Genomic DNA, 26,490 nt, shown 5'->3' with positions numbered 1-26,490 from the left:
TGTGGCTGGGACTTGGGAGCTATTTGAGGAAAGGCTGATGAAGTATAACAGGCCAGCCCCGTGGGCAGTGCTGCAGGCTTTGTGTCCCACAGAATTCCCTTTCCTCATGGCCACAAGTGCAGGCAGCTCCTTTCATCACAGACTGGCTTGTCTTATCCAGGGCTGGAGGCAGAGGGTTCAGGTCAGGCCATGGGGACAAGCTCCAGCTGTTGTCACCTTTGTGTGTGTCCTGGGACCGCAGGGACCTTTCAGGACAGGGCTCTGTGCTGTGCCTGCCACATGAAAACTGGCTCACAACATGTCCCCCTGGTCCACTGTCAACTCTAGCCCAGATAAGAAATGTCATCAAGGAGGACTTGACTGGATGCCCTTTGGGACAGTTGGCAAGGCTTGGACCAGGGAGGACTCAGGAAGTGTTTCAGGACTTGTTTGTGCAAGAAGCTATTTTAATCACCTCTGCCTGGGCTGGGGGTTGAACAAGGCTGATCTCAGAAATAGCACCATCAGGGAGAGATGGGGAGTGCTCCTGGCAGTGAGGGCTGCCCATGCCCAGAGCTGAGATCCCACTCCAGGAATGAGGGAGAGCTGCAGACCAAACTCTCCCCTGTTGTTTGTGTCAGCCCAAGTCTCCCTGGCTGCAGCCTGTGTCACCTCTCACACTACCCCCCATGGACACAGATGAGGAATTAATTCCTTCCTCTCCCCAGCAGCCTTTTACATGCTTGGTAGCATTTATCACATCCCAAGTGATCCCAAGAGCTGCTGCAGCTTTGCCAGCCCTGCCTCTCTTCTTCCCCCTGTAGAGCCCAGCGAGACTGAGCAGCCCAGGAGCAGAAGAGTTAAAAAAAAAAATTAAATAAGAAAACTGAAACTGTTAGTGATTATGAATTTTGGCAAGCAGAAAAAAAATTGCAAATTCTTTAGTGTCATGAGGGTGCTTAAAATAAAAGAGCTGTAATGAGACGAGATCCTGTAGCATGTGTGAGCTGAATTGTGCTAGATTGGTTATTCTCATCCTGCATATGATTGCTGATGGCTTCTGCAAGGCGAGGAACGTGGGTTTGGAATGGTTTTCTTTCTGTTTAGTCTCTCTTCTCCCTCACGCCCTCCCCCTGCTTCCCGGTGGCACAAAGGGTGCCTGGGAGCGCGTCCCCTCCTGCACAAGGGCTGGTGGCAACAGATGTGCCTTGATGACAGGGTGCAGGCACATCACCCACATGGTGCTTGGCTGATTCTGAATGTCAGCCCCGGATTTCTGCTGTCAAATGGAGCTGAAGCAAAGGCTCAGGCACGGACCCCCTCTTGTTTCCCCACACACAGCCCCAAACACTTTGTGGATTGAGTGGGTGCTGATTGCGGAAACCAACAGTGGGTGTGAAGTTGTAATAATCCCATTTTATTAATTACTGGTTTTGCCAAGGAGGAGTTTTGTTCCTGATTGTCCACAGTAGAATGAATGTTTTTAACTTCCCTGCTTTCTCTAACTGTACAACCACCTTCTCTACCCACAAAGAGGAGGATTAGTGCACTGGCAATCCTTGGCAAGGGCAGCCTGGCCAGGGATGATGGGCAGAGGCGTTTGTCTCTCCTAGCTGACATCCTGTTTGGAGCTCATGGCATGAACCCAAGGCATTCAGCTGGATCAGAAGCTGCTGAATTCAGAGCTCGCTGCACATGATGGGTGCCCATTGCCTGTGGTGGGCCTGATGCTGCCTGGCACGGGCAGGGCTGTGCTGGTGGTGGGGCTGTAGCTCAGGACAGATCTCCACTGCCTGTTCACAGGGATCCTGCTCCAGGTTTGGATCAGGGGGCAGTCAGTGGTCTCTCCTTACCCTATCACTCACTCCATTGGTTCTGCTTTGCACCATCTCTCCCAGCTCCTATGTGTGCTCAGTGCTGTTTCAAAGGAATCATTCTCAGCTTCACTTCTCCTCCGTTTTCCTTGATTTTCTCACCCAGGGAGTGTCTCGGCAGATGTTAAGGCTGGCCAAGATCCCAAACAGTAGGTGTCTAGCAAAAATCAAAACAAACAAGGAAAAAAACCAAAACTCCCCAGACCCAAAGAGTCAAGTTCAGTGGAACTGCAGCTGCTCCCACTGGGCAGGGCTGTCCTGCTGCCTACGGGATGGGCCCACCAGGGAGGGAGGGAAAGGAACACGACTGGGTGGATGCTCCTACCCAAGAGGGAGGCACAGATCTGGAGTCTGAGGCAGGCAGGGAGGGGAGAGAACACCAGCTGAATTTCCTGGAAGCCGATCCCGTGCGATGTTTCTGGCACCGCATAGCGGCAGCTGATGCTGGGATGAGATCTGACCCCTCAGCAACGCACACAAACAGCAGTAAACACCCTCTCTTGGCCCACGCTGACTTTCCATGCCTCTTGGTGTTCCCCCCTGCAGGTGGAGTTGCTGCTTCTCAGTGTCCCAAAGAAGACAGCAGGAGCTCGGGAGCTTCCCATGAGACCACAGGAACTAAGCGGACCTATGACATGATGGAGGGGAGGATCAGCCGGGGCTTATCAGCCCGTGATACCTTATCTACCAGCATTGAAGGTGGGTCTGCATGAAACCTTTCACCTGGGTTATGTTACTGACCTGTGGAGATCTCATCTTGTCTCCTGTCTATATGGGGCATCTTCCTGTGCCAATGTTCTGGCAGTGGTTAGCTGGTATCCCAACAGGACAGCATCTGACCAGCATGGGAAAAAGACAGAATGTAGACTGGCCTGTTTGCCTTGAGTGTCTGTCCTGACAGACCAGCTCCAGGAATACCAAAAAAAAAAAAAAAAAAAGGCACATTTAAAAAAAGGAAAAAAGAAATAATTTAGAAATTGTTGGTATTTATCCTTGTTGTCCCAGGCATCCCTGGTAACACTGTCATGTATTCATTGTAAATTAATTGCTGTGTCGCAGCCTGACTTTCCCTCTTGGATCTCTTCTAGGTCTCATGGGTCGAGCGATCCCTCCAGACCGACACAGTCCCCATAACCTAAAGGAGCAGCATCACATGCGAGGCTCGATTACGCAAGGTAACACCTGGGAGCACAAGATGGGCATGGGCAGGGGAAGCATCCCACGTGCATGGCCCCTTCTCATCATCAGGATGGGACAGGAGGAAGCAAGGATGGGCACGTCAAGGTCCAGCTGCAGATCTTTGCAGCCCCTGCTTTGTGCTCAGAGAAATTTTCAGTCTTGCTCAACTTCTACCGACCTAAATTCTGCCAAAGTCAGGGACAAAATTGTCAGTGATTCGCACGAAGCAGGTTGAAATTAGTGTGAAATAGATGCAGAAGGTGGTGGTAGATGTGAGGTGGACTAGCTGCATTAGTGGTGTAGCTGCTCTGGGGGCTCAGTTGTGTCCCTGAGTTACATGTGTTAACTAGAGACCCCCTAGAAGAGAGTATCTCCATGGGGACTGGGAATCTGGGGTCTGCCTGGGGAGTCACTCTCTGCATCCATTATCTGCTTGGGGGTTGCAGGAATACCTCGGTCCTATGTGGAGGCCCATGAGGACTACCTCAGAAGAGAAGCCAAACAGCTCAAGAGGGAAAACACTCCACCAAGGGACTTATCTGATGCCTACAAGGTCAGATCTCATGATCTGACTCCTCTGAAAATGAAATCAGCCCATGAAGACCTGGTAGCCACGGTGAAAGAAGCGGGAAGATCAATCCATGAGATCCCCCGGGAGGAGCTGAGACGGACACCAGACATCTCTCTGACCAGACCTCTGAAGGAAGGTTCCATCACGCAGGTGAGTATGGAGTGAACAGCAGACGAGATCAGTCCTGCTCAGACTGCTGCCCTTGCACAGATCCTGGGAGCCATTCCCAAGGTAAAAGGAGAGCAGAGACAGCTTTGTGTTGCATCACTGGTAAGAACTGACGCTCTGCTTAGGTACAGATTGTCCTGCCCCATCCTTTGAAGGGATCCCTTCCAATCCAAACCATCCTATAATCTTTTTCTGCAGATAAATACAAAGCCCAGGGAACCCCTAGGGCATTAAGAAAGCAATGGTCCATCTAGATGTGTAAAGAAAAGGGGACACATTTGCATCTTTTCTAGGGACAGAGTCAACTCTGTGCCCTCAGCATTTGTGACTTTGGGTGCACATAAACTTGGTCTCCTCCCTTCATGGGGAAGTGGCAACCCAGCAGGGCCAGTAGTTCGGATGAAACACGGCATGATTTCTCCTGTTGGCCTGCAAATATTTGCAGGGTTCCCATGGCACCTTGCAGTCCTGTCCCATTTCACAGTGTGTGTAGGAGAGAGGCGTGATGGGCACAGCCAGCCTTCGGCAGTGACTCATCATCATCTTGTTGGAGCACAGCAAGACATGCAAGATGGGCCCTCCACCCTGCCCTGTGCCGAGTGGTTATCTCTGCTCTGCCGACGGCTGTTGGCTGTTTGACTGAGAAAACCTTGTGTATTGACCCACTGAATGAGGCATCCTGAGTCCTGTTGAAACTCAGTGGGATGCAGTCACTGGGCTCCTTCTGTTTTAGGCCCCTTTGATGTCCCCTCTGCCTCCTGTCCCCAGGGTACCCCACTGAAGTATGACAGCGGCTCTTCCTCCTCGAGTTCCAAAAAGCACGATGTGCGCTCCATCATCGGCAGTCCCGGCAGGACTTTCCACTCTGTGCATTCTCTGGATGTCATCCAAGACCCGAGGAATCTGGAAAGAGCTTACGAAGAGAGCCTGAAAAACAGGCCAAGCCCTGTGACAAACTCAGGTGGCTCCATCGCCAGAGGGGCTCCTGTGATTGTCCCTGAGCCAGGCAAACCCCACCAAAGTGCCCTCGGCTATGAGGACCACCAGGCAGGGCACAGCACGGCCTTCAGCAGCCACTTGCACAGAGGGTCTCCAGTGTCCACGCGGGAGTCCACCCCACGGCAGCACGAAGGTACTTGGCAAACCTTTTATTTGATGTTAAAATTTCTAACAGCCGAGCAGGTGAGGTGCACAGGAGGTGGCTGCTGACCCCACCTGCCCGAGCGATTCCCAGCAGGTGCCTGTTGAACCTGTTCTTCCCAGCACCCCACGCCCACGGCTGACTCACGGCACTGGGGTGGCTGCCAGGGACAGCTGGGGCTCAGTGCCCTTCCTGGGGGTGCTCACACTGTTGAAGTGAGGGCACCTTACTTGCACCAGGGTAGCTAAAGAGAGACTTGGGCCAAAGCTCATAAAGCCCTTGGTGTTTCAAAAGTGTCCTCCCTGTCCCAGCAGTGGCCCACAGCACTCTTTTTCCCACAGGTGGGCAGGATAGCAGGGACACTGGGTGAGAGATGTTCACACTTCTCACTAACAGCAGCAGTGACCTCCTTGTGCTGAAGAGCGTGGCAGCAAGGCTGCACCACCGTCAGCTTGTGCAGGCCAGGGTGAATGCACAGACTGCCCAGCATGGATGTGCTGGGGTGAAGGGGTGATTTGGGAAAGGCCTCTCTCCCAAGGGGCAGCTGGGACTTGGCCCACCCTGACCTTGGTGGTGTAACAGGGCATGGCAGTGCAGGGAGGAGGGAAAGGTCCCTCGAGTTCAGGGTAGCTACGATTGTCCCTGTGGGACATGCTTGGCCGGAGGCATCCCTCAGAGACGTGGCTTGGCCACAGTGCTCAGTCTCTGACTCATTTCCTTCTGCTCTCAGCAGGGAGCATCACTGCTGGGAAGCCAGTGTCCCAGGACAGAAAGATCACCCCCACATCGAGAGAGCTCACCAACTCCAAGTCTCCGCACGCCCCCGTGCCCGACCACCACCACCCCATCTCCCCGTACGAGCACCTGCTCCGCGGCGTCAGCGGCGTCGATCTGTACCGAGGGCACATCCCGCTGCCTTTCGACCCCGCCGCCATCCCCAGGGGAATCCAGCTGGAAGCAGGTACCTTGGCTGGGGGCATGGTTTGTTATTTTCCTTGTGATCCAAAAGCTTGAGGTCTCTGGAGTTTCACATCTACATCCTTTTCTCTCCCAGCTGCTGCTTACTACCTGCCAAGGCATCTGGCTCCGAGCCCCACGTACCCACACCTGTACCCCCCGTACCTCATCCGGGGCTACCCGGACACAGCCGCCATGGAGAACCGCCAGACCATCATCAACGACTACATCACGTCGCAGCAGATGCACCACAACGCCGCAGCCACGGCCATGGCGCAGCGGGCGGACATGCTGCGCGGGCTGTCACCCCGGGAGCCCTCCCTCGCCCTCAACTATGCAGCAGGTCCTCCCAGCACGGCACTGTCCAGGGGTTTGGGAGCAGCATGGGAGCAGGAGGCTGGGTCAGGCTGGCACTGCCAGCTCTGGCATGGCCAAGCTTGCAGCAGCTCGGCGTTGTCCTGACAGTCCTCTCACTTCTCTCTCCAGGCATCATCGACCTGTCCCAAGTGCCACACCTTCCCGTCCTCGTGCCCCCTACCCCTGGCACCTCTGCCACCACCATGGACCGCATCACCTACATCCCTGGACCCCCCCAGACCTTCGGCAGCCGGCACAGCAGCTCCCCGCTCTCCCCAGGTAATGCTGGAGGTTGCTTTTCCAGTGGGAAAATGATTGAGGAGGATGCTGGTAACCAGTCCAAGGCAATGGGCTCAGCATGCCAGGACAGGTTGGGAGACCCCAAATTAATTCTTACTCAGTGACGGACTCCTCCTCTTCCTGCTTGTCGAGGGCTTTCTTGCTTTTCCTCCTTCTTCCCCAAAGCAAATGGCTCTGTGGAAGGTCATACCCTGGAGATGGCGCCAGGACAGTTGCACTGGCTGTCCTTGTCTGTCCTGCTCCAGGTGACCTTGGATGGAGCCATTCCTTATCTGCTCTGCATACACAGCGATGTGAAGAGCAGGCAGCATTCCCAGCGGGAATTGCTGTGTCTGCAGCCCTCTCACTGCCTTTTGGTTGGGTTTCAGGAGGGCCCACGCACATGACCAAACAGTCAGGATCATCAGTGTCCGAACGGGAACGGGAGCGGGAGCGGGAACGAGAGAGGGAGCGTGAAAAATCCATCCTAGCCTCCACCACAGTGGAGCATGCGCCCATCTGGAGACCAGGTAGGCTGGGGAGGAGTCCATCCTCCACCCTGGGACCTGTGCTGGGTGGAAGGTAGGGTTAGAGCTGTTGGACAGAGGGCTAAAGCTCTTCCTTGTGCTCTCCTCAGGTACAGAACAGTCCAGCAGCCGTTCGTCCTCCCACTCTCACAGCCACCAGCACTCTCCCGTCTCACCCCGCACCCACGAGACCATCCAGCAGCGCCCCAGCGTGCTCCACAACACCGGCATGAAGATCATCTCCTCAGAGACCCCCACCCCTTCCGTCCTACGGTACGTGCCCCCCACCATGGTTTCCAGTGCTTGCCTGGATGCCTGCACCAGCACTTAATTAATGAGCATCTCTGAGAGGGAGGAGAGAGAGTTGTTTTCCCTTCAGTCTCAGTGGGAGCAGGATTGGGGCTTTCAGGGAACTTGGTGGGGAGAGGCACATTTTGGTGCCCCAATTATTTGCTTTTCCTGCTGCCAGGGGAAAAAGTAGGAGTGTACCTGTACCCAAATACAGGTATTGCTCCTCTTGCTGAAGATTGTCTGGTGGTGGAGTTATCAAGGTCTCTGGGACCTGTCCATGGGTTTTGTGTTCTCCATCCAATGCATTCAGGCCCAATACCCTGTGGCCAGTTACTGTGGAGGCTCCATCCAAGCCTTCCTCACTGGCCCTGCATGGCCCAGCCACATGCTCAGGAGGCCTGGGAGGAGCTCTACCAGGCAAAGCTGAACACTGGGGCTCTGGTAACAGCATTCTCCTTCTCCACATGCTTTTTTCATCTTGGCCTTGTCTTTATTTTCCTTCCAGATCCTCCTCCACCACTACCACATCACCGATCCGCTCTGCCGCCTTCCCCTCGGCCTCCACCCTGCGCTCCTCGCTCAGCGCGGCCGACGGCTACGCGGCCCCGCTGGACCCGGCCATCCTGCAGAAAGAGGCCTCGAGGGGGAGGGAAGCCAAGACAGAGCGAGCCCAGACTGACAACAACATCTACACCTCAAAGCTGCCCAGCGGGGCCAACCTCGAGCAGTCACCGTCGCCCATTAAAGCCATGGAGTCGAGACCTTTGCCCGCCTCCGGACCCGGCTCCTCTCATCACTATGGCAGAGGACAGGGGAAAAGCCAGCAGCACCACCACCCTCTGGACCAGCAGCACGCAGCCTCGGGCTCAGAACAGCACAGTAGAGAAAAGAGTCAGAGTAAACGCTTTTCTATGCAGGAGCAGGAGCTCCGGGCACTCGGTAAGAGCACCACGACAGCAGCCTGGTTCATAGATGTGATTAGCATGCAGCAAATGTCTTGTGATAAGGGCCAGCAAGAAAGAGGCTCGCTGGGTAACCACTCCACTAGTGATTGGTCAGAAATTGGAGGGCAGAGGTGAGAAACCTGTGGCCTGACACCCATTTTATTACATTGCTTCTTATTTTCAGTTGCACATTTTGGATATTGGCTCCATCAGCTCCCCAAGTGTGCTTGTCCCTCTCCTTCCTGGCTGTTGTATTATTCCAGACTTTTTTATTTTTGCGTGTTTTAAGGATCTTCTCTTCTCCCACCCTCTTTTAGTTTTTCCAGTTGCCAAGTCCTGTTTTGCAAATGTTGTCCAGTTCCTGGTATTGCTTTTTACAGTCAATAGCCATTTGCTAATTTTGATTTCCCCATCCTTAGAAATTCCCAGGCAATCTGTAAAGAGCAGTTGTGGGTAATAAATCAAATGAGCAGAGTGGAGAACTGGGACTGTGAGCGTGACAAGGCTGCTGGCCATGAGACAAGCGCCTCCCTGCTCATGAGCTGCAGGGTCTCTGAGGGCTTTGTGGGTCTCAGCTTGGATGGGTCCTTACGCTCAGGGTGACCTCACTCAGGGTGCTGATGCTGGATGCTGCCCAAGGTGGGCACTGTGGCTGTCCTGGGATCACTCAGCCCAGCCGTGCTCAGCAGCCGTTTCCAGAGCAGACCACAAAAACCACCTAAGAGGAATCTTGTGTAAGAGAGAAAAGCACTAGGATTAGTTATTCCAGTAGAAAGTGCAGGGAGGGGGATGGATTTCAAGGTTTGGGTCATTCTTGATGAGACCAACCTACAACCAGAGCATTCATCCAGGCTTCTACTAGCATGCAGAAGCAACAAGCAGCCTGTGGGGGTTTGGTGAGACCCCATCTTCAAGCTGCAGCAGCTGCCTTGGCCATCAGCACTGGGAGTTCCTGTCCCACTCCCCTTCCCATATCCCAAGGATGGAGAGGATACAGCAACCTGGCTGGGAGAAGAGCTGCATCCCATCCCACCCCTCAGTCATGTCTGGTCCTGGCACCTTCTAGCAGTGTGTTCCAGGACTGTGGATGCACATGGAGACCTCTTGTGCAGCCTCCTCCATTCTCTCTGGGCATCGCTGTCCCTCTGGACATAGTGGGGGTTTCAGTGGGTGGAGAAAATGGGGGAGCAAACTGTGAATCTGCAGAGGTTGGATTTGGTCCCTGGATCTCATGCTGTCACCGAGAGCTGCTGAGTGTCCAGTTCTGCAGGAATGAAACATCACCTCGTCACAGCAGCCATCACCACAGCTGGACATCAGAGGTGGCCCTGCAGTGTGACCTGCCAGGTCTTCCCTCATCTCTTTTTCCTTACACTTTGCTGAACATGTGACTCTGCCCACAAGCAGTGGTGCAACAGTGCTAGGGAAAAGCTAAGTGAGCTCCTGGTTTTAACTCTCTTCCATTTCCTCAGGCTTTCATGGAGGCTACAGCCCCGAGCGGATGGAAGCCGTGAGTCCGGTGAGCTCGCCCAGCCTGTCCCATGAGAAAGGGGCCAAGCTGCTGCAGGACACAGAGAAGGGGCACGGGGAGCACGACCTGAGGCAGAAGCAGCAAGGTGAGAACGGGGGCTGGCACGGGAGAGCCCAGGCTGGCTGTGCTCCAGTGCTAGGATGGCATTTGGAGAAGGGGACACAGATGTCATCTCATGCCTGCTCTCTCCTTGGTGCCCCCAGGCTCGCTGAAGGCCTCGGCTCCCGAAGCCGCGCACCTGCAGCACCTGCGGCAGCCCGACGGCCCCCAGTGCCAGCCCCTGCAGTCCAGCCAGAGCATCAAGGGCATGAACCAGCGCGTGGTCACGCTGGCCCAGCACATCAGTGTAACTAACTAACTTCATCCACCTCCATCCCCTTCCTGCTGGGGCTCCAGGGAGGAGGGAGGGGCTCACTGAAACGTGTCTGGTGGGGATGGGCTGGGAGTGACACTGGAGACCTCAGCTCCTCCAGTTGGGGGCTGGAGAGCAGGGGCCATCATGAGTGTTCAGCCCAGGTGTTTGTGTCCCCAAGAAGCCCATCACAAAAGCTGTTGCAGGCAGGAGGCAGAAGTTCCATCTGCGGGGACAAATCAGCCTATTTCCCTCCTGCTCAACCTCAAGACAAAAGTTGAAATCAGCCCCATTTCTGACAGTGGTTTCTTCTCCAGGAGGTCATCACGCAGGACTACACGCGCCACCACCCGCAGCAGCTCAACTCTCACCTGCAGGCGCCGGTGTACTCGTTCCCCGGGGCGGCGTGCCCGGTGCTGGACCTGCGCCGCACGCCCAGCGAGGCCTTCCTGCAGCAGCAGGAGCACGCCACGGCCTCCCGCATCTCCCCGCAGGGAGAGGGGGGAAAAAGGTGAGCTCAGGGGGCAGCCTGGGCTGGCCCAGGTGGGCGTGGGCCAGCCTGAGCTCACGTGGAGCCAGGTGGCTCAGGGGAAGTCGGGTGGGTGCCCTTGGCTGCCTGGCATGGCTGTAGGGGGTTGCACGGGGCAGGTTGGAGTTTGGCATTGCTGTCCCAAGCTTGAGGCCGTGGGGATTTCCTGCTTGCACAGCCCAGCTCCTTTCTCATCTGGGCATTTTTCCCCTGGGGTGGTGCCTCTTGCCATCCCTGTTGTCCTAGAGATGATCTTTAGAGCCCCTTAGAGTCCATGCATAATTCTCTTCCCAGTCTGGCCGATGTCACAGGATGGTTTAGGTGGGAAGGGATCTCTTGAAATCACAGCCCAGCAGTGACCTCTTGAGCAGGTTACCCTGGGTCATGGCTGCTTGGGTTCAGAATATTTCCACAGTTGGAGACAGCACCTCTCTGGCCAACCTGTTGCCAGCATTTCAGCACTCTTACAGGAAAAAAGGGTTTCCTTGTGTTGGAATGGAATTTTATGTGTTTTGTTTGTGCCTGTTGCCTCCTGTCCTGTCACTATTCTCAGTCCCTGACCACAGATGATTCCAAAAACCTGAAGGAACATGTTTTCCATTGGTTCAAAGTTAATTTTATCTTCATCTTTCAAAGTGAATCAGAAGTTTATTAGACACAGGTGCCCTGACAACTGGCATTGTTCACTTCAGGCACCACCTGTATTTGTTTTAAAGTCACTTTCAAATCCCCTTGCTGCTACAAGGCAGGTCTGATTGCTGTTGTATGGAATTAAAAAATGGGTCTGTTTTCCCACCCAAACACCCACCCACATGTATCCAGGAATGAGTGGTGCCTTGTCAGTAAATGGGATTGTTCTTCCCAGCTCTGCCTGGTCCTGGAGTTGGCTTTACAACATGAAGGGAAAAAGCCCAGCCCTGACCACCCAGTGATGAAAAAAACTGAGGAAAAAAGAGAAACCACAGAAAGAACAAAGACATAAATTCCCAGAACTGGCTGTGAGGAATTCCTTGCAGACTGGAGCATGGCTGTCTCCCAGGCTCTGGCCACGGGCAGGCATCAGGGGCCAGCAGTGATCCTCTCCAAGCTGCCCCAGCTCCAGGCCCCCTCCTGCAGCCACCCAGCTCCTGTGTGGCTCTGACAAGGAGGATGTGGCGGGTTCTGCCTCTGCTGTGTTAACAAATAGAATCAAAAGCAGTGTCTCCAAAGGTTAATGTCACAGCCCTCCACAGGAATCCATGTGTCCCTGCCACCAGCAAGTCCCTCCTGGGCTGCTGTGTTTGGGGTGGCTCAGCTATCCCACTTTGTGGGGATCAGGCCCAGGGCTTGGCTCAGCCCAAACCACACTCTCCCTCTGGCCCGTGCTGCAAAGCACCAGGAATCCTCCCCACTCCCGACCCCGAGGTGCTGCACAGGGCCAGGGGCTGTCACAGTGAACCGATGGCCTGTCCCCTTGCTGCCCAGGTCCCCGGAGCAGGGCAAGGCAGCAGCAGGGGGGCCGGACAGCTGCATCGAGCCCGTGTCCCCACCCGACGGCGCGGGAGAGGCGGAGCACGCCAAGAGCGCCCCGTACCCCGTCCTGTTCCGCGAGGGAGAGCCCATGGACCAGAGGTACGGCCTGGGAGTGGGCACTGGGGCACCTGGGGAGGGAGATGTCCCCACACATGGCCTGGCCCGGGCTGCTTTCCTTGCTGCCCAAAGCTGTGTCCCCTCCCAGGGGCTGTATTTGTCACGGCTGTTCAATACCAGGGGGTGCTTTTATTGTTGGGACAGCAAGAGAGGTTGGAGATGCTGAGTATCCCAGGAGCTGCCAGCCTGATCCTCAGAGTCACACTGGGGGAAGAGGCTCTTTAGGTAGGACTTTATGCAGTGGATGTTGCAGAGGTTTCCAATGGTCTTTTGCTCTGCAGGATGGGGTCCAAGTCCCCAGGAAACAACACTCAGCGTCCAGCTTTCTTCAGCAAGCTGACTGAAAGCAACTCTGCCATGGTGAAGTCCAAGAAGCAGGAGATCATCAAGAAGCTGAGCACGACCAACAAAAACGAGACGGAGTACAGTAAGAACCTGTGGGGAACGCAGGGTACCAGGGGAGGAAAAGGCTCGAGGACACATGAAGCACTGGAGATTTGGGAATGGTGCTGCTGTGTTAAACATCTGGGAGTTCCCAGACAGCTCTGTGTGCATTGAAGAGTCAGGCTCAATGGTCCTTGTGGGTCTCTTCCAGCTCAGATTATTCTGTGATTCTATGAACTACAAGATCCAAATGCTTCCTAGAATGCTCTGTTCTGGTGCCAGCAGTGCGTGTGTGTATCTGGGGAGGCAGTGGGAGACTTCCCAGCTCTGTCTCTGTGCTCTGAGGCTGTCAATCCCACCCACACCAGATAACCTCAGTAGGAAGGAAATAATGAGCTAAGCATGGAGGACACTTAAGAGCAATTGATATTTTAATGACTGGCCAGCCAAGCTGAATCCTTCCTCCTTGAGATGCATCTCCCCCCAACCTTACTTTAAGCCCTACATCAATATTGGTGCAGCTCTGTAAAACTAACCAGGCTGGCTCAGATTAGAAATTCAGCCCGTTCGTTCATTAACCGCTAATAGAGTAGATAGGATCATAATTTAATTTAGCCCAGCATTATCCAGTCAATACTAATTCAATTTGAATCCATCTTACAACAGCTGCATCGGATAAGAGGGACCGAGCTGTCTCCTCTCCTGGATGATGTTACCATGAGCCAACAGTATTGTTATGCCCCTTTGGGGACATGTGGCTGAACCCCCTGACCTTCCACACTTTCCCTTATCAAGGAAAAATATATAGAAATTGGATACGCCTCTTATTTGATGAGAATTTCTGTTATTCTAAGGAAAGCAATATCCAAGTCAAACAGCTCAGCTAAGAGGGAAAATATTGATTTAACATTTCTTTTCCTCTTCCTTGCCCTCTCCGCTGCCCAGACCTGCTCCATGGATAGGGGGCTTTGAGCCTTTGAAAATCCCATGGGCAGGAGAGAGGGTTTGGGTCCGTGGAGCTTGTATCCCAAGGGCAGGAGGCAGGAAGGGAAGGAGGCCAGCCCTGAGCACAAAGACATTGCCCTGGCTTTCAGGGTTCTGCTGCTTTGCCCTTTCCCACCTGGTGAGGGTGCCCACTGTGGATCTCCCAAAAGCACTGGGAGCCAGTCCTGGTCCCAGCCAGCACCCACAGTCCCACACCTGTGCCTGGGGGAGCTGGGCTGCTGTCCAGAGTGCTGTGACAGAGAGATGGGAGTCTTGTCATGGCTGCCATGGCAGGTCCTCCCAGCCACTAACCTGCATGTGCTGCTCTCCGTGCTGAAGAGCTTCTTTGTTTTTCTCCAGATGTGGGGCAGCCTGGGACAGAGATTTTCAACATGCCAGCGATTACTGGAGCAGGTAACTCCCCACATACCTGTACCTCGTTTCCCACAGGGCTTACAGCTGTGGAGAGCAGGAGGCTCAGTAGATTTAAGCATCTCCTTTGTTCTGTTTTCCCTTAAAACCAAGTAACAGTTGTTGGAAGGCAGAAGCCTCAGGACACACCATAACTCCCTGCTGTTGGGTTGGAGAAAGGGCAGTGTACTTCCTTGGAAAGCCTGGCAGAGTTTGAGGTTAAAGGTCAAGCAAGGGTTGGCCATCTGATGCCATCAGAGGGTTAAACCATCTTAGCAAGGTGGACCTCACACCTGGAGAGAGCACCCTGCTCTTGGTGGGACCTTGTGGGTGGGTGGGAGGGCAGTGGGGTCTGTCACTTTGGGCTGGGCAGGATGCAGGAGCCAGTTACAAAAGCAAGCTGGGGCAGGTGGAGGTTTCTCCTTGGATTTGGAGGAGCACTCAGGCGCAGGACCAGCCCAGGGGGAATGACAGTGGGAAGCTGTCACACTGTTGCCACCTGCAACATGTCCAGGGGGACTCACAAAGGGAGTGAATCCCCACTGAGGAATACTAATTGCTACTTAATTGATTAAGAATTAATGTTCTCATACAGCAGGAATGCCTTCAGGTTGCTAGTTTTAAGTAGGAGAACAGCAGGTTTCCCACAGCCAAGGGCAGGAGGTGCTGTGGGCAGGGGTTTGGTGCCGTGGGAGGGCCAGTGGTATAGGACTGCTTGCCAGTGGAAATGAGTTTGGGAGAAGAAGTGAGCTGGCATCAGCTGCTGGGGTGAGCAAGTGCAACCAGGTAGGACCTGAGGAGTCCTGGCAGACAAGATTTGAGGGTCAGTTTAGGCTAGAGGGGACCAGCAAAGACCCTGCCTGTTTTTACAGCAAGACAAATGTTCAGACCAGTTTTATGGGAACCTGGGATCTGTCCCTTTGCAAGCAGAGGGGCAGGGATCCCAGAACAAACACCCCAGGATGGGCTCAGCTGGGGGGCCTGGCAGTTTCGTGTCTGTATTTTGCCCTTGCTTGTTCCTGTAAGTGCCACCCCGGGAATGCCGGTGGCGCGGCTGAGCCTCTGGTCCCTGTGCGGTGCTGCTCCATAACTGCATGGCTTGAGACTCACCCCACGCGGACACTTCGCCTCTGCATCCTGTCCCGCTGGTCCCCGAGGGAGCCCGGCCTGGGGGAGAGAGAGGGGTGGGGGCAGGGGGCTTGCAGAGAGCTCGAGGAGGGACAGCAGGACGCTCCCCTCTCCCCACGTAGCCCGACCCACGCCGGCAGCTCTGGGGGCTGCCTGCATCCTGTCACCACCCCAGGGCCAAATCCAGGCACGTCTTTCTCATCAAGTGTTTTTGTGGGGTACTCCTTCTTCCTTCCCTGATTTCCTTTATGGGTAACCGCCCCGGCCTCCAAATTCCTGGCACACTGATTTTTGCTATGTGTGCATAGGGACCCCTCATCCAAATGACTTTCCTCCTGCCCCCATGCCGAGCCTGGCTGGGTTGGGAGCACAGCCCCTGCTCCTTGGGGATGCTCCCTGGTGCTCAGGGACAAACCCTTGTCCTCCACCCCTGGCCCCGGGGAACCTTCCCAAAGCCCAGATCCCAGAGTGAGTCCCATCCGTCCCACCGCCAGCCCCCGCCGAGCCCCGGGGCGGGATGGAGCGGGAGGAGGAGGAGGAGGACGGGTGCATCACAGTGCTTTAAAGAACAAGATGACAAAGTTTGTTGCTTTGCGAGAATGTGCTGACTGTTTGTTTCTTCCCTTCTCCCTTGTCTCCTTTCTCCCCCTTTCCCCATCCCCCCCATCTTTCTTCTCATTTGGCTCCCCCCCATCTCCCGACCCCTCTCTCCTCCCTCTCCCGTATCTCCCAGGGCTAATCAGTTGTAGGAGCCAGTCGGTCCAAGAGAATTCCAGTACCAACATGGGGTTGGAGGCAATAATTAGGAAAGCCCTAATGGGTAAATATGACGAGCAGTGGGAAGAGCGCTCACCTCTCAGTGCCAATGCTTTTAACTCTCTGAATGCCAGTGCAAGCCTGCCCGCTGCTATGCCCATAACTCCTGCTGATGGACGAAACGAGGACGTGCGCTCCTTGCCAGGTCTGCAGCCCTCTCCACCTTCACTCTCTCTGTGTTATTAATTCTCAGCCCTTTTATCTCCCCATTTACAGGGGGATTTATTCCTCCCCTCCCCAGTTTTGTTCATTTTGGTTTTCTTCTCTCCCCTCCCTGCCCCAGCTTTGAGCTTTGTGGATCTGCTGATTAATCCTGTTTGATGTTAATTTAATAGTCTCCAAAGGTGCTGTTGCTTTCTCTAAACCACTGACTTGCTCCTTTCCCTGTTTGTTGGTTTTTAATATCTCCTTTTCCTGTATTTTTTTTACACAATGGAGAAGTTTATGGGGGTGGAAACCCCCCCACCCAAAAAATCAAAGACATAAGCTTAAATAGCCAGCCCCAGCTGTCTGTAAACCTCCAGTGGGATCACTGCTGCCAAAAGAGGGGAAGGTGCTGAGAAGGGCTGGTGTGAAGGACACAGGGCAGGGTGGCATTTTCCTCCCCACTCCAGTCTCCAGGGGCAGAATCCAACCTGGGATGGGGGTATGGGATCTGGGAGTGCCTGGAGCAAGAGGGAGATTGTAAGGGAGCTAAAAGTGATGCCTAGGGTATGATAAGAAAGTAGAGCTGGGGGTGAGCTGCCCCATGAGCCCTGGTGGGGCTTGCAGAGCCCCCTGGCAGGGTCTACTCAGCTTTAGGGAGACTTGAGCAGAGATGAGAGGGTGGCTGCACAAATCCCCATTTAAGAAGGGGAGGGAGGAGAGAGACCAGGGCTGGATGGGGGAAGCATTTGTCCCCAACACACAAGGGCAGAGTGCCTCATGCAAGTGCCCTGCACAGAGCATGACACCACTGCCAGGGATCGCCCTCAGGAATCCAGGCACAGAGCCCCTGGCTCAGGAGTAGATCCTGGGTGCACACGTGCACCTTCCTCCAGGTCAGCTCACACCTCTCTGGGTCAGCTAACACCAGGCACTCTAAAGCTTTTTTGCAGAAAAGCTTTTCTGGCTCCTGCATGAAACCAGCAGCTTCTTCCAGCTGTGCCTCCCGATGCCTGGTGGAGGCTGCCTGCTGCTGGGCAGGCAGGGTGGGATGCAGAGCCCATCCATCCCTCCCCCTTGGGGAGCTCCCCCAAGGGAGCTGAGCTCACCTGCCCCACAGAGCTCCTTCTGGCTTCAAACCTTCTGAAAACTGGCTAAACATCCCCAGGGATTCTGCTGTAAGGAGGGATGAAAGCCCATCCTGGCCATGCAGACCATAAGAACGGGGAGTGTGCCCAGTGCTCTGGCACTCCGCGGGGTTCTGTGTGTGTGGGGCAGCACACGGAGCCGTTCATGTGGGCTGAGGCACAAACCAGCTCGGGAGCAGATCCTGCAGGGAAACGGCCAAAGCCACTCCTGCCCCACGTCCCTCCATGGGACAGTTGGTGGCATCAACCCACAAAGTGGAGCAGCCCAGGAGGGAACAGAACCCTCCTCCACCCGCCCCATCGCCATTCCCCGCCGTGCTGCCGTCGGCCCGGGGTGAGCTTTCCTGCTGCCACGAGCCGTTTTTGCAAAGCTCCTAAAAGGGAAGCGCTGGGAACCCGCACCCCTTCCCCGAGCCCCCGAGTCCTGTCACAACGAGCTGGGTGACAGCGGGTGCCTCTCTTTGCAGGAGGAGGGGGGAAGCCAAAGATCGCTGCCAGACCCAACAGCCGCAAGGCCAAGTCTCCGGCGCCAGGTCTGTCCTCGGGCGAGCGGCCACCCTCGGTGTCCTCGGTGCACTCGGAGGGCGACTGCAACCGCAGGACTCCCCTCACCAACCGGGTCTGGGAGGACAGGCCGTCGTCCGCAGGTAGGGCAGGAGGGGACGGGTCCCCAAAGTGGCCACGCCACCCTGGCAGGGCTCTGGGGAGGCTGCAGGGAGCGGAGACACGGCCACCCCCAGTGCTGACTCTGCTCCCTCCTCCGCGCAGGTTCGACGCCGTTCCCCTACAACCCGCTGACCATGCGGCTCCCCAGCGGGGTGGTGACGGCAGCGCCCAGCGCCCCGCTGCCACAGGGCACCCCCGGCAGCCAGCACCACGCCTGGGACGAGGAGCCCAAGCCCCTGCTCTGCTCCCAGTACGAAACCCTTTCGGACAGTGAATGAGAGGAGCCAGGGGCAGGGAGATGGCGACCAAACCCGGGGCACGGGGAGTGAGCGGGACAGCTGGGGCGAGCGCCCACCACCCCAGCCCCGCCGGCTCTCACGAGCGAAGATGCAGGAGCAGAGCTGTTTCATTTTTCCCTTTTTTTTTTTTTTTTTTTTTTTTTTTTAATCCCTTCCCTCCCAACCAGCCAAATTGGTGGGGATGATGGTTTTGGTTTGTTTCGTTTTTTTCTTTTAAATTTTGTTTGGGTTATTTTTTATTTTTTTTTCTTTCTCAACATCTGGAAATTTCTGCATCCTCTTTGGTCTGATAAAGAAAAGAAAAAAGCCTTAACAAGACAAAACCCAAGGAACCCATCTTCGGTCTTGGCAGCCGTGCTGGGCGGTGACCCCGTGCTCCAGAGGGACCGTGAGCGGCCGTGTGTCCGTCCCGGGGCCGCTCGGACGCTCTGCCGGCACCGTCCCACGGGGGCTGCGGGATGTTCTGTGGAGCTGGCAGCGGGCAGTGGGATGCTCCCCCGGACCCGGCCATGGGGATGTGCCTCAGAATTGCAAAACCTTGAGCGGGTTAAAGAAAAGATTTAAAAAAACAAAAACGGTTGAGAAGCGAAACAGGACGGAGCGCCCCGGGTCGGTTCCCTGGCTGATCCGAGGGCTGGGTGCCCGGCGTTCCCGTGTCACAAGAAGGATCAGCCCCACAACGACACGCTTCGGACATGGCTGGGAGGAGCGGGCAGGGGAGGGAGTGAAGAGCTGTTTCTTAAAAAAAAAACCCACAAAAAAATCCTGGTCCCTTCGATGGAAGCAATCCCGGGTCACTCGGAGCGGGCGGGGACGTCCCGGGCTGGCTCACGCGCTGCCCGCCGAGGGGCTCGGTTGCTTTAAGTGCATTGTTTTCTGAATGGTGAGAAAAGGCAATTGTAAATTGTATTGGTCTACAGGGTATATTTTTGATACCTTCAGTGAATTATGTCAATATTTTACGCAAGGAAGGACTTAAACAAAACACAGTATTACATGCTGTAAAAGAGGTTCTGTTCTTACATGGAGGCTTTGATGCATTTGTCCATTGTATGGAAGGGTTTAAAAAAAAAGAAGGTAACAATGATCCATCAAAGTTATCTGGGAGTCAGGAGAATGTATGTACTTAGTTTAAAAAAAAAAACCAAACAAAAATCTTGCCATGGTTGCAGGGCCCCCCGTTACACACACCTTTGCTGGTTGTAGACGTTGATTCTCCAGAGCCCTCCAAGCTGGCCAGGGCAGGGGCAGAGTGGGCAGGAGGCCAGCGTGGCAGGGAGTTCACAGGAAACTTTAAAAAAAAAAAAAAAAAAGGAAAAAAAGTTAAAAAAAAGTTTTTATTGTATTTTTGTGATACACACGAATGCTCTACTTTACATTATTTTTTTCATTCCATGATGTTGGCTCATATCTGCAGTTACATGGTTAAAGAACAAAAATATTAGACTTTTTTTCATTCACTTCTGCTTTCTCGCTCTGGGGGGAAAACAAATGGCAAAAAAAGGAAAAAAAAAATAATAAAATGTATTAAATGCTTTGCATTCTGTACGCTAGAGGAGCCCCAGCCCGGCCCAGCCCCGCAGCCTCCGGCAGCCCCGCGGGCTCAGGCACCCTCACCTTCCCCACGGATCTTTCTTTTCCCCCTGCAACGTTCCCAGGTTGATTCTGATTTCAAAGCAAGAGAATGATGGTGTTTGTTGTTTGTTTGGGGTTTGTTTTGTTTGGTTTTTTTTTCCTGTTGGGTTTTATTTTTTGTTTTGTTTTTTTACAATGTACAGGTTTTTAAATGTTCATCAATGTTTGTGTCTTTTCTGTTGTGCTTTTTTTTTTTTTTTTTTAAAAAGAAAAAAATCCGAGACAATGCACAAGCGATGTGGAAAAGTTTTTGCGTTCCCAGGTTATTGCTGCTGGTGTCTCTGTGGCTCTGAGCTGTACAAACTCACAGAGCTGATGTCTGGGCAAAACGCTATTAAAATGTTGCAGATTCTGCTGGGAAAAAAAGAATTATCCAAATCTGAACCATCTTCAAAGCCGCCTCCTTAGCCGATTCGGAAAAAATAGCGGAAAAAACCCCGACCACAACAAAGAATAAAGTTCCCACTTGGCACAGTAGCAATACTGTGTGCTGCTTGGTGTCTGCAGATGTCCAGGAAGGCGCTGGGAGCGGATGGTGGCTGCCGAGCTGGCAGGGTGGCACCACAGACCCTGCCAGTGACCCAGCGAGGGCTGAGCCGTGGCCAGAGGGGCGAGAGGAGGGCACTGGAGCTGCTGCCTTTGGGGCTCTCAGCAGTGGTAGGTAGGGCAGCACGCCAGGGGTGGAGGTGCTGGGGTGGCATTCGGGTCTCACCACGTGGGCACCCCTTGCCAGCCCTGCAGCCGGGTGTGGGGACATCTGGAAGGGCCACGGGCTCCAGCCAGGAGCTGCAGAGCTGCCTTGTCTCCACCCCAGCTGGGCAGGGTTGGGCTGCACTCTCTGTTAGCTGTGGGAGGCGTTCACCAGCAGCATGGGCAGCACCCGGAGCTGTGGGAGGGAGAGAAGAGCCTGTCCCACCCTTCAGTGCCACCCCAGAGCCGTGTTTCTCTTCTCCTGTCACTCCCACTGGTTTCTGTGTGTGCAAGGTGAGGGGCTGGGGCTGGCCAGGAGCACAAAGCACAGCAACACCTGAGCATGGCAGAAGAGTTTTAAGGTATTGGTGAGGGAGTTTCAGCCCGTATGGGGTTTGTGGCTCGGTGCTGCTGGATGGATGCATGGCTGGGCAGATGTCACCCACGTGCTGGGCAGGGCAGTGTGTGCAGGAGGGGACAGTGCTGTGGGCTGGGAGGACGTGAAGGTGCTGGGGTGACACTGAGATGCTGCAGGGTTCCAGCAGCCTTACCCCCTGCTCAGTGGGATCCTTTGGCATTGTTCCTGAATGGGGGAACATGACAACATTGCTGGTGTTCCCAGCTCTGTGCAGGAGCTCAGGCCCTGGCTGTGCCGTGTATCCCCATCCGCCTGCCCTAGGCTGGGGGAGCAGCCCAGGGATGCAGGAGACCAGCTGAGGTGAGGACAGGTGGGTTTGGCTCCAGTGGGATCCTATTTTTGGGGAGCCCCCCTTGCTGAGAGCTCAGCCCCACACTTGGCCACAGCACTGCTTGGTTTTGGCACTCTCTGTCTTGCTGTCTCTCCATGCACCACATCTCCACCCAGCCCCTCCTGGAGCTGCCTGCTGCTGGCAGCAGAAGGGACAGGGATGGAGGGACTCTGAGGAGAGCACTAGAGCAGCAGCAGCTCCCACTGGGGAGCTCTGAGCCCCCGTGCTGTGGTGCAGGAGCAGAGCATCCTCCTGCTGCAGGTTAATTAATTTGTGTCACATCACTGAGCTGGCAGTGTGTGGACAGGAGGCCCAGAGCAGCTTGGTGAGGATCACCCCGGACCTGGGAGGCTGCAGAGGGATGGCCCCACTTTACCTGCTCAGATGTGGACCCTGGGGAGTGTGGTTTTGGGAAAGGAGGAGCTGCTGCTCCTGTAGGTTGTGGTGTTTCCCCCTCTGGCCCTCGTTCTCCCCACCAGGGCATCCCCAAGCGCCCCAAAAATCTCACAGCAGGGTCTGACAGCACCACCTCCTGCTGTTGGCTGCAGTTGTGCAATCCAGGAGAAACTCACATTTAAACTATTCCAGAACCCCGAGTTTAAACTTTTACCAACTTTGTGACTTGTACAAACGCAAACAAATCACTGGACAATTTGTCTCTTGAACTGTATTGGGAGGGGAAAATCTCTGTGTGTGTACCCAGCCTGTGCACAGCTGCTGTGGAGGGACTTGTGCAGAGACCACCAGGTGTAAATAATCCCACAGCTTGCTCCAGAGGGGAGGGGGTGTTCTGCTGGAGGTGGGGTTTGTTCACTGTTACAGCGAGCGAGCTCTGCCGTGCTGGTTATGTAATAAACGAGCAAACAAACCAACCCAACCCCAAAGTTCTTTGGCAGCAGAGAGCGGCTCCTGCTGCGGGTGTGTGCGAGCCTGGGCAGGATGAGCTGCTCCTGGGGAGGGGTGGGAGGGTGAAGGGACCCCTGTGCTGGCCCTGATGGGGTGTCCGAGGTACAGTGGGCTGAGGGGTGATGGCAGCAGGTGTTTTTCCTATATGAGGGCACAGTGAGCAGCCCTAGACCCCTGTCTCATTCACCCAGGGCTGTAGGAAATTTTGGGGGAGGCTAATGAGTGACTACCTAGTTAAGAAGTGAAACCTAACTAAGAAGCCCTGGGACCTGTTTGTGGGTCTAAATTGCTTTACTTCCAACACCTGTCCCATGAGGTGTGATTAACTTCAGCTGGGAGTGCCCAGGTCCCCCTCCCAGTGATGCCATAGACCAGGGAGCACTTCCCACTGTTGAGGGTGTGATTGAGGGGGGGGGAGTGATGGGTGGGGGTCTCTGAGCTGAGGGGGATGGCTGTGCACGAGGACTGACTGATGACTGTATGGAATTTAGTCCATGGAGGGCCTTTGGCTGCCTTTCCTGGGGCTCAGAAATGGATTTTACACAAATGATGTTTTCCTGAGCACAGCAATGAGCATTTCAGCCAGGGTCTATCCCTGCCTTCTGCCAGCACTGCTTTGTCTGCCCAAGGGATATCCAAAAGGTTTCTTTCTCCATGCTGCTGAGATTCACCCTGGATCATCTGGATTGCTGAGACACCCTCTGAAATCCCCCCAGGTATGTACCCACACTGACCAAATCTGCCTCCTGTCTCCATGTGCTTCTCCAGCAACCAGCTGCCATGGCAATGCACCAGGCAGATACTGCTGGCTCTTAAAAATCAGCCTGAAGATCTCTTGAGACCAGAGATTTTGTTAAAAAACCTTCATGGAAAGACTTTTGCCACTCTGAAGGCAATTAGAGTAAGTTAATAACCAGTACAAACAGGAGCTGGGCTGTTCAACCTCTCACATCAGGGTTTAAGTGCTGACAAGGGCTGACAGCCATCTCCCTGGTCAATAATTCACACTGATGCTGAAGAAAGTGAAGGTGGGAAAACTCTCAATTCAAGGCCAACACTTAGAATTTAATGATGGAAAACTTTAGGTCTACTTGCAAAGCTCTTACATAAAGAGATGAAAATGAAATGGGACAAAAGCAGATGGCTTTGAAAACTAGCAATAAAAATATGCCAGCAGTCCACACTCACTTGTATTTAAGTGGCAGACATGAGTTTTTGAGGAGAAAGGGAGGATAAAAGATGCCCCTGATACCTTTTCCCTTTGAGAAGGTGCAGGAGCATTGTGACCATCTGGTGATGAATCGGTGTTTAGTCAGGACTAGAGAACTTTTTTTCTTTTGGAAAGAATTAAAACAAGAAGATGATTGTGGTTTTGTTTTTTGGTTTTTTTTTTTTTTAGCTAGGCCAGGCTGAGTGACAAGAGCAGGGAGAAAGGGGCACGAGGTGGAGGCTGTCCTTGTTGTGCACCCCAGGACACTGCACTGGGCACCAGTACTGTCCACAGGTACCCTGTGGGTGAGGAGGGGGAGTGGGATGCAGCTGGGGTACCCAGCCATGAGCAGGACAAGGTCTGTTTTTTAATAGGGTCCAAATCACACCAGAATACCAGAGCTCTGTGCTGGCAGCACCCAGCCCTGTGTCCCCCCACGATGGTGGCCCACAGCCCTCACACACTGCCCCAGCAGAGCAGGGACTCCCCAGCTGAGCCTTTGGCCAGAGGCTGTTCCTGGGCTCTGTACAGCAGGAAGCATTTTATACTCTCCTGACAACTGCAATCCAAATAGCCATACATCAGTCCTTGTGATTTGCCATGAAATTATATATGCTCTGTGATAATGATGCAGAGGGCTAAAGAGCTGATCTTGGCAGGAGATGAGACAGGGTAGGCTGGCAAGTAACTTGGAAGGAAAGTAGAGCAGCTTTTGGTGGGATGCCTGGCTCTTATCAGCACTGGGACCCTGAAGGGTTGGGCAGAGGCAGAAGTGTCCAAGCTGGCTGAGCTCTGCCTGGCTTCTGTGCCATCTGGGGAGAATTGGGTTCATAAGAGACTTGGGAATGAGTGTCACTGTGTGCATGTGTGAGGAACAGCTGAATTAATTGTCAGGTTTATTTATGCTCTCATTTTTTGGCCTCCTGCAATTACCAAAAAGGATTTGTCAGGACTCCAGGCAGTGGAGTGGTAATAAATCACTGGCCCTGGACAGGAGGCTGGAGCAGTTGTATCTGGAGTGATCCGAGGTTGGTGTTGGCGTTGCTGAAGGGCAAGTGCTCAGAGGGGCTGGGAGCCTGCAGCACCAGCAAATAAACCAACAAAGCAACCAGCCAGCTTTGCAGAAATACCCCTGAAATGAAATCCATGGACACACAGTTCTCCAGCTGTGGAGAAATCCCCTGGCAGGGATGCAGGGGGGCCTGGGGAGGTGAAGCCTGGGCAGCCCCAGTGCATGGCACATTGCCAGGCCCTGCAGGGTTGCTGGTCACTTCCCTGGGTGGCACCAGGGTGACCAAAGCCACCCCTGTAAAATTGACAGCATCTGCCTGCATGCCCTGAACTGGGAATCAGCTGAAACAGAGGTGAAAGGTGAAATCCTTGTGCTGCAAGCACAGCACTTTCTGGCTCCTGCTTTCCAGTACAGGAGGGTGTCTGGATCCCACCGAGGAGGGACCATGCTCATCTCAGCTGCAGACACAGCTGACAGGTGAGGCTTTCCTCTTGCTGGCCCTTGTAAAAGGAGAGCAGGCAGAAAGGGCTGCCCGTGGTGCTGGGGAGGCCAGCCCAGAGGTCAGCTTCAGCATGGTGGGGAGTGCCTCAGCCACACACTGCTCCCAGCCCCTGGCTCCAAGAGGCTGCTGTGTTTCTCTATTTGGAAATAATCCCACTGTCCCTCTGCAAATGCATGGAACCTGACGAAGCACAGGGTGTTGCAGGGGTGGTAGGCTCCATCTGGAGAGCTGTCTGCTTTGAAGTTGGATGCTGTTTTAAACTCTGCAGGGTACTTTTGCTTAGGAAAAGCAGCAGTTGTCAGTACAGACTGATCTTGGTCCAGAAATTTTTGCTGCTCCCCAACTTATTTTCATATTTATTAGTCATTTGCAATCTCTTTGATGACTAAATGCATGTTCAACTTGGAGGAGACTGTTGCAGTATTTGCTGAGGTAAGTCAGGGCAGAGGAGATGCTGGCCACACTGGCCATGCTAATGATGGTGCATCTAGATTAGTCATTATTAATTGCCATGGCAGCCCCAGTGCTCCTGAGCAGATGCTGAGGAAACTCATGGAGCCAGCAGGAGCCCTGGGGAGGTTGTTCTGAGGTCTCACCTATGGGCAGTTGTTCCATAAGGCTGCAGGTCAGCTTTTGCAGAAAACGTTGTGCCCATGGGACAGGGGCAGTGCCAGCAGCTTCTGGGGGTTCCTCTCCTGCCTCCAATGGCACAGGAGGAAGGGAAGGCTTCATGAAGAGCAAATAACTGAGCAGCACCATCCAGGAGGCTGCTGTTGAAGACACTCCATCCTAATTCAACATGTTCCTCCAACTGCTCTGTGCAGCTGTCAGCAGGTGTGGCCTGATGGGCCCCCAGTCAGCTCCAGGGAGACAGGGATTCTGAAGAGGTTTGGACTCCACTGACTCAGGTGTGTGTTTGCAAAAGTCCAGACTTCAGCTGTGAAATCCTGATCCAGCTCTGCCCAAGGCCCAGGAGCATTTTCTGCTGCTGTTTCATCCTGAGCCCTTTCCAGAAAGCAAAGCAGCTGCCAGAGGTCAGACACGAGGAACCTGGTCCCTGTGTGCCTCAAGATGGGTGCCAGGTCTGGATCTGCATTCCAGTTGGACCAAAGCAGAGCTTTCCCCCGTGGGGATGTTAATCCTGGGCCTTGGCTTAGAGCCATCTCCAGCTTTCATGTTTTTGGAACTGAAAAAGAGCACCATTCTGTTCAAGGGAAGAACAAGTCCTTTTACCCCAGTGAGAAGTCACAACTGGCTCCTTAGCACTGAAACCCATCTAACTCCACCCCACTGGACTCACTTTTAAGCTACCAGTCTCCATGGGCTGCCAGAACATCCTGCTTCCCTTCAGGCCAGCCAGAGCCCCTGAGCTGGAGCTGCCTCCTCCATTCATTGGTGAAGGAGAAGCCAAATAGCAGAGGTTGGAAACCAAATAGCAGAGGTTGCTCTTGGGTCTCTTCGAGGGGGAGGGCAGCCTTTTTATTAGGGTCAGATGTTG

The 26,490-nt window shown here is 54.2% G+C and overlaps 1 protein-coding gene across 21 annotated transcripts in view; it reads left to right on the top strand.

Annotated features, from left to right (window-relative positions):
- NCOR2 (nuclear receptor corepressor 2) overlaps nt 1–20,400 on the top strand; it is a 226,570-nt gene extending 206,170 nt beyond the window's left edge. For 11 of the 21 annotated variants that reach the window (XM_059863534.1, XM_059863532.1, XM_059863526.1 and 8 more), the window contains 19 exons: nt 2,400–2,552; nt 2,942–3,028; nt 3,479–3,753; nt 4,540–4,903; nt 5,643–5,873; nt 5,967–6,212; nt 6,356–6,505; nt 6,895–7,035; nt 7,143–7,305; nt 7,829–8,262; nt 9,740–9,883; nt 10,002–10,144; nt 10,468–10,661; nt 12,144–12,290; nt 12,590–12,735; nt 14,037–14,090; nt 15,949–16,176; nt 17,791–17,970; nt 18,092–20,400. In XM_059863534.1, coding sequence (XP_059719517.1) covers nt 2,400–2,552; nt 2,942–3,028; nt 3,479–3,753; nt 4,540–4,903; nt 5,643–5,873; nt 5,967–6,212; nt 6,356–6,505; nt 6,895–7,035; nt 7,143–7,305; nt 7,829–8,262; nt 9,740–9,883; nt 10,002–10,144; nt 10,468–10,661; nt 12,144–12,290; nt 12,590–12,735; nt 14,037–14,090; nt 15,949–16,176; nt 17,791–17,970; nt 18,092–18,267 — 3,656 coding nt within the window. In that variant the 3' untranslated portion in view covers nt 18,268–20,400. Of the gene's footprint in view, nt 1–2,399; nt 2,553–2,941; nt 3,029–3,478; nt 3,754–4,539; nt 4,904–5,642; nt 5,874–5,966; nt 6,213–6,355; nt 6,506–6,894; nt 7,036–7,142; nt 7,306–7,828; nt 8,263–9,739; nt 9,884–10,001; nt 10,145–10,467; nt 10,662–12,143; nt 12,291–12,589; nt 12,736–14,036; nt 14,091–15,948; nt 16,177–17,343; nt 17,729–17,790; nt 17,971–18,091 lie in introns of those variants that run through there. The other 10 variants (XM_059863545.1, XM_059863544.1, XM_059863529.1 and 7 more) reach the window with 5 other exon arrangements.
- The last annotated feature ends 6,090 nt before the right edge of the window (nt 20,401–26,490 follow it).

This window comes from Haemorhous mexicanus, chromosome 19 (assembly GCF_027477595.1).
Source record: "Haemorhous mexicanus isolate bHaeMex1 chromosome 19, bHaeMex1.pri, whole genome shotgun sequence".
NCBI lineage: Eukaryota > Metazoa > Chordata > Aves > Passeriformes > Fringillidae > Haemorhous > Haemorhous mexicanus.
Note: the sequence above shows the minus strand (reverse complement) of the source record. Positions and strands in the feature narration are given on the sequence as shown.